Here is an 11,726-nt window from a genome sequence, read left to right on the forward strand (position 1 = left end):
TGCATGGGCATGTTCTTTTCGGCTACGACGTTTGCCTTGCCCGGATGATAGCGTATTTCACACTCGTAATCATTTAGGAGTTCGACCCATCGTCTTTGCCTCATATTGAGTTCCTTTTGATTAAGAATATGTTGCAAGCTCTTGTGGTCGGTGAAAATTACGCATTTAGTGCCGTAAAGGTAATGCCTCCAAATTTTAAGAGCGAAAATCACGGCACCGAGCTCCAAATCATGAGTCGTATAATTCCTTTCGTGGATTTTGAGTTGTCGTGATGCGTAAGATATAACCTTTCCCCTTTGCATCAAAACACAACCTAGACCGAGATTGGAGGCATCGCAGAATACCACGAAATCTTCGGATCCTTCAGGGAGTGTAAGAATCGGAGCGTCACACAAACTTTGTTTAAGGGTTTGGAAAGCGTATTCCTGCTTGGGTCCCCAATCAAATGGTGTACCCTTGCAAGTGAGAGAAGTAAGCGGTAAAGCAATCTTTGAGAAATTTGAAATGAAACGCCGGTAATATCCGGCTAAACCAAGGAAGGACCGGATTTCCTTAGGGGTACGGGGGGCTTTCCAATCCTGGACTGCTTCAACTTTTGCGGGATCGACTAAAATACCCTTGTCACTTACAATATGACCAAGGAATTGTACCTCATTTAACCAAAACTCACATTTCGAAAATTTGGCGTAGAGCCGATTTCCTTGCAACGTTTGGAGAGTTAGGCGAAGGTGTCTTTCATGCTCTGCCCTTGTCTTGGAGTAAATGAGGATGTCATCAATAAAGACGATAACAAAATGGTCGAGATAAGGTTTAAATACCCGATTCATCAAGTCCATGAATACGGCAGGGGCATTTGTTAGGCCGAAAGGCATAACGGTGAACTCGTAATGACCATAGCGGGTTCGGAAAGCGGTTTTGGGGATGTCGTCTTCCCGTACTCGAAGTTGGTGATAACCTGAGCGAAGGTCAATTTTTGAGAAGCATGAAGCTCCTTGAAGCTGATCAAAAAGGTCGTCGATCCGAGGTAACGGATATCGGTTCTTGATGGTTAATTTATTTAACTCCCGATAATCGATACACATACGAAACGAACCATCTTTCTTTTTGATGAAGAGAACCGGGGCTCCCCAGGGTGAAGTACTAGGGCGGATAAATCCCTTATCGGTTAGTTCTTGGAGCTGACTTGCCAATTCTTGCATCTCGGTTGGAGCCAACCGATATGGAGACTTGGCTATGGGAGTAGCCTCAGGAACAAGTTCGATGCGGAACTCTAGCTCACATACTGGAGGGAGTCCAGATACATCATCAGGAAAGACGTCGGGAAAGTCTCGTACTATCGGAATATCTTCGATCTTCTTTTCTTTGACCTTTGTTTCCACCACATGGGCTAAGAAAGCCATATATTCTTTTCGTAGATATGATCGAGCTTGAGTACATGACATAAGACTAAGCTTTTTCGAATGAGTCTCGCCATAAATACGAAGACTTTGACCGTCGGCGAGAGGAATACGAATGAACTTATCATAAATTACTATTTCAGCATGGTTTTGGGATAGCCAATCCATTCCTACGATGATGTCGAAGCTACCAAGTTCCATAGGAACTAAATTGACAGAAAATTTATGACCGAAAAAATCGAAAGTGCAATCTTGGATGACTGCATTGAGTGAAACGTATTTTCCATCGGCGACTTCTACGGTAAAGTACTCATTAAGAATCGTGCGAGGTGTGTGAAGTATGGGCTCAAATTCCAAAGACACAAAACTTTTATCGGCACCTGAATCAAAAAGTACTGACGCGTAGCAGTTATTTATGAGAAACGTACCATTTACGACCTTGTTATCGGTCTTTGCTTGGGTTGCGGTAATGACAAAGGCTCGGCCTTTGGGAGCTGGAACCTGCATTGTTGGATTTGCCTGGGCTTGGGTGTTGATGATATTGACTAGCCTAGGACACGCGTTTTTGAAATGGGTGGGGTCACCACAGTTGAAGCATGTTCCAGTTGGATACCGAGTTTGTGTTTGCTGATTTGAGGGTAGATAGAGTGGTCGCTGAGTTTTTGGTGCACGACATGTGTCCGCCAAGTGGCCATAGCGACCACAATTCGTACAGAGGCGACACGGGCTAGTGGTCATATGGTGATAGTTACAGTGGTTACAGAGGGGGTGAGGTCCGGTATACGGCTTTTTATTTGGTTGGGCTGGTGGGGTGACTTGGGTGATAGGAGTAGCAGGGGTAATAACAGCATGGTTGTGGTGATGACTTTTCTGCTTCTTTTTGTCATGTCGGTGGGAGGACTCGGACTTGACAATTTGGGGGGTCTCAGGGGTCGACTTTTTAGTTGACACCTTTGAACCCTTGCGTGGGAGGACACCATCGTTCACATTGTCCTCGTTGAGTTGACCTGCTATTTCAATGGCAGATTCTAGGGTAGATGGCCTGCTGCTGGTCACCGAATCACGGATCTGGCGTGGTAACCCTTTGATGTAGCGGCGTATTGCAGTTTTCATAGGTTGAACCATGTGAGGTAGGAGTCTCGAGAGATCATGGAATCTATTGGTGTAGGTCGCGTTGTCGCCTCCCTCCTGTTTCAGATTCCAGAATTCATCCTCGAGAGTTTGCAATTCGCTGTCAGGGCAGAACTTCTCCATCATGCGTTCTTTTAGTTTTGACCAGGTCATTCCCAAGGCAACAACCTCTCCCTTTGCCCGTTTTTCTAGGTTCCACCATGTGAGAGCATGACCTAGGAGGCACCCTGTAGCATGACGGACCATCAGGTCCTCAGGACACTCACTATGGATGAAAGTACTCTCCATTTCTTCAATCCATGTGAGGAGTGCGGTGGCACCATCGGTGCCTTTGAAGTAAGGCGGATTGCAGTTACGAAAGTGCTTGAACGAGCAACGAGGAGTTGTTGCTGGAGCTTGTGGCTGAAGAGAATGAAGTTGGGTTGCAATTGTTGGGATGACGTTTGCTACCTCCTTGGCGACCAGGGCAGCTAGCCTTCTGTTGTTGCGAGCAGCGTATGGGGGTCGTAATGCCATCTACGAGAAACACGCATATGGACTTGTGAGTTATTTGTAAATTGATTATGGAAATAAAGTTTTTAGACATTGTTGGGTAAAATAATTGTAAAACACTTGTTGGGCCATGGTTAGGAGTGTTGGGCACCTTTTGGGCTTTCCATGGTTACTAAATGTGAAACATGTAGCACTTGCGTGGGCCCCCACAAAACTAAGTTTTCACATTTCTTTCCCACTTCTAGGCCCATTAGGGAACTTAATAGTCCAATGAGTTGGCCATTTTGGAGTGTATCCTTTCGGATACGTTTGATAAGGTCGGGTATTTTGATGGCTCAAAAGTAATGTGAATGACGCGCTTTGGCCTATAGGTTTGGGAACTCTCGCCTTTGGTCCCCAGATAAGCAAACTGGTCCCTCGGTTGATGGGGATGTATACGAATGCTTACCTAGTCAAGACTTTCAGGCTACCGGCACCTCCCCCTTCCAGTTACTACGCGTCCATTACTATGATCCCACCCAACTAGAGTGGATGACTTTGAATTTCCTATGAGCTCTAAGGAATACATATATGTATATACATTTTGTTAAACAACTTGAGTATGCGTGTTATTTTCAAAGAAAGTGGAGAATATTCACAAGTGTATGCACACATATAAGTGTCAGGAGTAATACGTATGCACATAAGGGAGCAATTAACACACAAAGGTATTCCTAGGATTTTCTAAGTGCGAATTGCATACAGTTGTGTGTGCATTTTATAAACTAGCATACGAGAGGACCCTAGAGGCTATAGACTAGGTCAAGGCAATTAACCTAATTCCCTATAGTCAAGGGCTCTGATACCAATCTGTCACACCCCGATCCTTGTCGGAATCGATCAAGGCGTGATATATTGTTCAAAGTCTCATGACAACTATGTTATAATATGATTAGATTCAATTAAGTACTAAGTATGCAAACAAGATCCACAACATACAAATACATATCCAAATACGAACAACATTTATTACATCAAATTTAAATTGTCTTGTGGATTTCTAAGGCGCAACCTATTTTTCATCATTCTTCATTCTTCAAATCTGCACCATGGGTAAAAACAGGTCAACTACGAGAGTTGGTGAGTAATCAAATTTTAGTAGAGAAAATTGTGAAGTTGAAACATTTATAATTTGAAATTTGTTTTCTTTTGAAGTCGCCAAACAATTGTATTTGAGATAAATGTTTATAAATCAAAAATTGATTAACAATTGATAACAACAACAATAAGTCCTCACCCTATATATATATATATGTATATATATAAATATATATAGGATGGAGCATCTAATCATCATACACACTCAACCACGTGTGATCAATCACCTTAGCATCCCAAGGCGGGGTGGTCAACCCAATAGCGCTATTATTGTCCATGACGTACCTCAAGAATACGGGCATAGTCATGGAGATTAGACTAAAAATGGTAATGCACTACAAGTACATGTAGCGTAAACAAACAATAGTTATACAATTAATGACTCACGTATAAATGTCCCAACAATGTCTCAATTGTGATAAAACAATAAAATGAAGTTGAAATATATTAGAACCACATGATACACCCCAAAAGTATTGAAAAATTATAAAATATGGGGTAGATTACTCACTTTAGTCCCAAAACGAAATGCGTGTGTCGTACGATAGACGATTCGGGTCAAAATGGCGTAGAACCTAATATAATTAATAGTTTTGGTTTAGGAACTGCTAAACAAGAATGAAGTATTAATACAAATAATTAGACACGTATTCTTATATTAGATGAATTAACAATAATTCATTTTGATTATAATATTAAGGTATTTATTTGTTAAATGAATTTTAAATTGAATTACTTACTTTGCATAATTAGTTTATATTTTCAATTTAGGCTAGATTTTAATAATTTCTTATTAAAATAATAACTTGCCTAATTATAATTATTTATAGATTTTAACAATTATTTATATGAAATAATCATTAAAATGCATTTTTACATGCTTAAATACTTAGGAAAATAGTTTTAAATAGTAAACAGTATTGAAAAATTATGAAATTATTAGGAAATCATTATTTCATACAATATGAATTACTGTAAAATTTGTATATTTTTCTGAACTGTTTTAGTATTTATTTAATATTTTAATGATTAAACAACACAAAATTCGGGAAAAATAGTAAATGATTCTCAAAAAATCTGTAAAATTAACCATAGTTTTATAACATGATGTAGAGCCCAGTGTATAAGTTTCAGATATTTGTTACTATGGGAAGTATTTTTTATATATTTCATTATTAATTAATCAATAAAATCATAAATAATAGTAAACAGTAATATAAATGCATGAAACTTCATATATCATGTTTAATCAGTATACAGGTCATCCCAGAATTTTCTCAGAATTTATTGAATGCAACAAGTATTTTATGTGAATTATTGCCCTACTTTATTGAAATAATTATGATAATTCAATAAAAATAAGTTATTTTCTAAAAATTTCCAGAACTTCTTATTTTATTGATGGTATTCTGAGAAAAATCAGTTTTATGAAAAAAATGAGTTTTAGATATTTTGGTGGATTTAATTTGTTTCTTGTATGAATTTGAAACTTTTAACAACATACCTTGATGAATGCTTCAAGAGGGATGAAGATTTGAGTATAATAGATTGTTCTTGGATGGAATATGAGTATTCTTGGAGGAAATTTCGAGATTGAGAGTGAGAGAAAGAATAGAGAAGATTTAAGTGGTGAAGAGAATAATGTGTTGGGAGAAAAAGGAAAGGAAAGTGGATGAGAGGTGTGAGTGGGAGACCATGAGAATAATCTTTTTGCTTTTGGTGGTCTTCATAATTTCCCACTAACACAAGCATCTTTTACATAATTAATATATGAGTTTTATAAAATTTAAAGTAAAGTTTATAAAAAATAGAGTTTTATAAAATTTAATGTAAAGTTTATAAAAATGGAGTTTTATAAAAGATAGGTTATTATTTGATTATAACAATCTACTTTGATTTGAAGTTTAATTAGAGAATTCAAGTTTGATTCTTTTAATTTAATTAGAGCATTATACTTTGATTTTATTTTTAATATGGTATCATAATTTACTTTGGTTATAGTTATAACGTTGTACAATACTATGTTGCTATTAACGTCAAGTTATATCGTATTGCATGGGTTTTGATCCTATTAGCGTCAAGTAATCTTGAGTAGGGTTTATTAAATTTCCAATTGGGTTGGGTTGACCCGAATCCATTTTAGGCGGATGTCACAGTCTTGGGCCTTGTTGGGCCATCATAATTCTATTTTGGGCGGATGCTATTTTATTGGACTCCTTTGGTTGAAGGCCCATGAAGGGATTTGGGTCCAATTTGGAAAATTGGGCCATATTTGAGCTTTGGGGGATTATTTTGGAATTTGGGCTTTTTGGACAATTGGATTGGGCATTGGCCTTGGGCCAAGTTAGGGAAAGGGTAAAAAGGTCTTTTATCCTAATTTGGACTCTTAGCGTGAGTCGGGATCCAATTATTAATTAGATGTTATTTTGTGATTAATAGCCCGAGGATTTTAGCGGGCCAGCAGCCAGAGATTTATCTGTGAGATTCAACAATTTGAGGTAAGTTTTCTCATTGTGTTTAGTGGGTCGAAGGAACTAATGTCAGCCCATGATTATTATGATAGGATGCTAGATATATGCGTGACTCTTGCATGTGTTATGTGTTGGTACACCGAGCGAGGCTCGATGTCGGGCAAGGCCCGATGACTATATTGTATGCTCTTGCTTTTGTGATTATCGCATGTGTTAGCATGATTATATGTTTATATGTTTATTATGTGTATCGGGTGGGGCCTAATGAATGACAGATCTATAATATGAGCGGGGCTCAATGTCGGGCGGGGCCCGAGGCCGAGTGGGACTCGATGCCGGACGATGCCCGATGTGGGACGGTGGCCCAGTATGTGTTCATTTATGTATGGAATGTGGTATTCTCGGGAACTTACTAAGTTGTGTGCTTACGGTTTTCAGTTTATGTTTCAGGTACTTTAGGATCAAAAGGGAAGTGCCCGGGATGATTGCAGAGCACACACCAACTTTTTCCGCATTTTGAGATTTACTCTGATGTGATATGATGTAGTGACATACTTTGGTCTATTTGCGTTGTATGACAATGTTTTGAAGTATCGTTTTATTTAAATTAAAAATGAAACTTTTAAGTCTTATTTTTGGAACGTTACACATTTATATTAAGGGGTTGAGTTTCAAAAAGGCTTATTGATTTATTAGCTTTTCAAAATATCAATAAGTCTAAAAAAGTCTTTAGAAATCTAATAGGCATTTTTGGATATATCTGTGTACCACTCTCAAAAAAACATTTTTCGGACGTCACATTTTTTTGACTTTTTATTAAAACTACTTATGACTTATAAAGATGAAAATGCAATAATACCACAATTAAAACCTAACATTTTTAGCTTATAACTTAATATTTTACATAAAATATGATATGTAAAACTATTAAATAGTTCTAAATATGTAAGAATTTTTTTTTTTGTTATTTTACATGTATAATATAATCTAAACCCTTTTAAAAAATAGTTTGTCAATTTATAATTTTTTGTTACCATATAAGTTAATCGTAACACTTTAAAAAAAATCATCAAATGATAAGTTAATAATCACTTTTATCAAAAAAAAATGTTTATTAAGTTAAATAAGCAATTTCAAACACCCTAAGAAAATAATGAAAAATAAAAAATAAAAAAATAGAGGGTATAATCGTCAAAAGAAATGACGTTATAATATTGTCATAATTACTATTAATAAAATACGTTGTTTAAAAATAATAAAAATATATTATCATTTTTAGGTAAATAAAAGAATCATATAAATCATATAAACTTAAAAATGATTCGAGCACTAACACATACAAAAATAAAAAATTTCGAAGGTATGGTCGGTGACATTAAGCATGGAGTCATGGAGTTTGTTGCACAAAGAAATTGAATCCATTAAAGATCTGGTAATAAATGCCGTTTAATCTGACACAGCTGGAGACGGATTCAAGCCGTGAAGCTCGGTAACATGGCCAAGATGCTCATCTCAGCCCAAAATGACGACATTATTTTTGTCAAGGCCGATGACGTTATATTTTTCAAAGCATATGGTTATGTATATTTTCTGTCTTTTGTACTATAGTTAGTTAATTTCTTACAGTTTCATGCAAAAGTGGACTTCTTAATTACAATTTTTTTTATTGGAAAATGACTTTGTAGTTATCTTTTTGCACAATCATATTTCTAACTCTTGCAGGCTTTACCTTTTTTTTTTTCTTTTCAAACAGCAGCAAGACGTTAGAACATTACAAAATACAAGATATAAAAATGGGAGAACAACACCAATTTGTCCGGTCTAAGGACTTCAAACAAGACCTATGTTTTAACCATTTGAAAGAAATTAATTGTATATCATCTGTCGTCTTCATCGGGTAACTACGAACATTTTTGAACAATATGTCATTTCTTGTCTTCCAAATTGCCCAAAAGAAGCAATAACTCAAAGTACACCTTAACTTAAGCCCTTTTTTGCTCAACCTCAAATTCGCCAACATAGTCAGGAGATCAGATCTATTTCTAGGAGAGAAAGGAAACAACCCATACCATTTTTGCACACAATTCCAGACAGCAACCGTGAAGGAACAATCAAAGAACATGTGATCAACACACTCATTTGAACTAGCACAAAGGGGGCACAGGGGTCGAGTTCAAGTTCACACCTCTTTTAGTAAGTTTGCAAGCAACATGTAACTTATCCAAAAAGAGTCTCCATGAAAAACAATTGACTTTGATCGGAACACAACTAACCCATAAAAAGTTAATATAACCAACCTCCATATCAGCCTTCGACATAATCATTCTCAAAGATTTTTGGACTCATCTCCTTTCCAAATCTAAGAATCAGGCTCATTAGATAACGATATATTTTTTATTTTGTTGCACAACTCCATCAGAGAGAATCAGATTCTCTGCCCCTCCTTGGGTATCTCAAACAATCCCAGTTTAAGCTACTTGAATCACATTGTGGAATTCTCTCATTGATCAAACAATTTTTTTGAGCTTCTATGCGATATAAATTCGGAAAAGCATCTTTGAGAGCAATACCGTCACACCAAATATCTTTCCAAAAGTGTGTCTTATCACCCGACCCTACTTTTCTCTCAATCAAGCCTTCAAGATTTATGTTCCAATTATCAAAATCCTTGTCAAATTTTGAAATTATAAGCCACGTACAGGGGAGAGAAGCTTTAGCAATTCGTTTGCCATCAATACAAGAAATTTTATGCCAAGATTTAATACACTTTGACCAAAGACTATTCGTCTCGGTTTTTAGTCTCCATTTCCATTTGGCTAAGAGGGCCAAGTTTAACGACCTAATACATCCAATGCCCAAACCACCATACTTTTTTGGTTTTACCAAAGTCTTCCAAGCAACCCAAATGATCTTTCTTTTATTCTCTTGACCGCCCCAAAGAAATCTCCTCCTTATACATTCCAATATACCAACAACTTTCATGGGAGCTTTAAAGAGAAAGAAGTAATATAATGGAAGGCTTCCTAAAACGGATTTGACAAGCGTAAAACGTCCCCCGAAAGAGAGATTATTGGCTTTCCACTTAGAAAGTTTGGAATTAAATTTATCAATTATGGGTTTCTAATTTTTTGATAAATTCATGTTAGCTCCAATCGATAGACCAAGGTAAGAAAATGGGAAATTAGCGGGCTAACAACAAAGAATACTAGCAAGACGATTAATCTCGATATTCTCCACTCCCACACCATAAACTTTACTTTTATGGAGATTCACTTTCAAACCACAGGATAAGTAGAAGCATCCCAAGATTCTATAAAGGTTGACAAAGTTCATTTTGGACCACTCACCAATAAATGTAACATCATCCGCGTACATAAGGTGGGAAAGACAAGCATCTTCATTTGGAAGAAAGATACCTTGATATAAGTTTTGATAACAAGCTTCTTTCATTTCCATATTGAGCCCTTCCATGGCAAGTATAAAAAGAAACGAGGATAGAGGACCACCTTGCCTTACACCCCTCTTGATATCAAACTCCTTCACGGCGGATCCATTTACTAAAATAGAAGCTCTACCGGACGAGATACATCATTTTATTCACCCACACCATTTATTACTAAAATCCATTTACTCCATAACTGAATCCAAAAAAACCCAATTAAGAGAATCAAAAGCTCTGTCGAAATCGACTTTGAAAATCAACACTTTTTTCTTTGTCTTTTTAGCCCACGTGTATAACTCGTTGATTACTAAAGGTCCATCAAGTATTCTTCTTCCTTCAATATAAGCTGATTGCTCCGGGCTCACAATTTTTCCAATAACCTTTTTGAGACGTAGGGAAAGAATCTTGGAAAAATTTTTATACATACAACCAATTAAATGAACTGGCCTATAATCCTTCACGGATAATGGATCCTTCACTTTGGGGATGAGATATATGAACGAAGCATTACACCCCTACTAATTTTACTTGTTAATTCTTCGAAAAATCAAAAATATCATCTTTGATGATATCCCAAAATTCCTTTATAAATTTGAAGGTGAAACCGTCCGGTCCCGGCGCTTTATCATTTCCACAACTCCACACCGCCTCTTTGACTCCCTCGCTTTCTGGTTCAAATCCAACCTTCTAATTGAGTCAATTTCAATAATTCTGCTTTTCCATTTTTTCCAGGAAGCCCTTTCAGGTGAAGACAATCCTCTTTGCTCAGCTTGAAGTTCCAGAAGATCAATTTTTTTCACCAGTTCACCATATTCCTCATTTTCTTTATTACGCAAGGAATATCTCCAGCACCTGATATCATTTTTTAGCGGTTGGAATTTTCTCAACAAGAGTTTATCATTATCACCACCTTTAATTGGTTTAGCCCAAGAATCCAAAACAATCTTATGAAGACCATCAAGTTGCGGCCAGGAGTTGAAAATTTTAAAAGGAATCGGCCCAAAGTCATAGAAATCACTTACTAAAATAAGAGGACTGTGATCCGAGTGGAGTCTCGGTAATGCTGTCACCGAAGCCATATTCCAATGTGCAAGGAAACCATGACACACAAGGAAGCGATCGATCTTACTAAGACTTTTACCATCTTGGCTCATCCACGTAAACTTTCTGCCCCACATAGCAAAGTCTTCTAAATCAGCCTCATGAATGAAAGAATTGAAAGCTTCCATACTGGAAGCACAAACAATTTTAGATAATCTGTCACATTTCTCTCTGACTTCATTGAAATCGCCCATTAGCAACCATATAGCATTTTTATTCTCCATAACCTGTAACAGAGTGGACCACAACCTTTTTGTAACATCCCAAAAATCATGACCAAAAATTTCATTTTTGATTAATAAATAAAACCATAGTTATCAAAATCATCCCATCAAAACATAAGTAATAGTATCTCATATCAAAAGATCTGGCAGATATCAGAGTAAACATCCCATGCTATAAACATAATGGTGTGTGCACTGCAGTCATCCCGAGCTCTTCCCCTTGCTACCGGAAGTACCTGAAACCAAAACTAAAAACTGTAAGCACGAAGTTTAGTGAGTTCCCCAAACTACCACATACCATACACATAATCATGCTACTAAGAGATACGGG

The 11,726-nt window shown here is 36.8% G+C and overlaps 1 protein-coding gene across 1 annotated transcript; it reads right to left on the bottom strand.

Moving 5' to 3' along the window:
- Positions 1-10,255: 10,255 nt before the first annotated feature.
- On the bottom strand, positions 10,256-11,395 carry LOC145139480 (uncharacterized). The gene is made up of 2 exons (XM_079073291.1): positions 10,676-11,395; positions 10,256-10,585 (listed from the first exon to the last, which is right to left on the bottom strand). Exons 1-2 carry the CDS (start codon positions 11,393-11,395, stop codon positions 10,256-10,258), a joined length of 1,050 nt encoding a protein of 349 aa, XP_078929417.1.
- Positions 11,396-11,726: the final 331 nt, after the last annotated feature.

The sequence above is a fragment of the Lactuca virosa genome, chromosome 9 (assembly GCF_052849685.1).
Source record: "Lactuca virosa cultivar CGN04683 chromosome 9, Lactuca_virosa_CGN04683_v6, whole genome shotgun sequence".
Lineage (NCBI taxonomy): Eukaryota > Viridiplantae > Streptophyta > Magnoliopsida > Asterales > Asteraceae > Lactuca > Lactuca virosa.

Excerpts from the sequence above, each read along its gene's own strand:
- LOC145139480 (XM_079073291.1), bottom strand. The coding sequence starts at position 11,395 with ATGGAGAATAAAAATGCTATATGGTTGCTAATGGGCGATTTCAATGAA. Across the intron at positions 10,586-10,675 it reads TAAAGCGCCGGGACCGGACG|GGGTGTAATGCTTCGTTCAT; the intron begins GTTTCACCTTCA and ends TAAAATTAGTAG.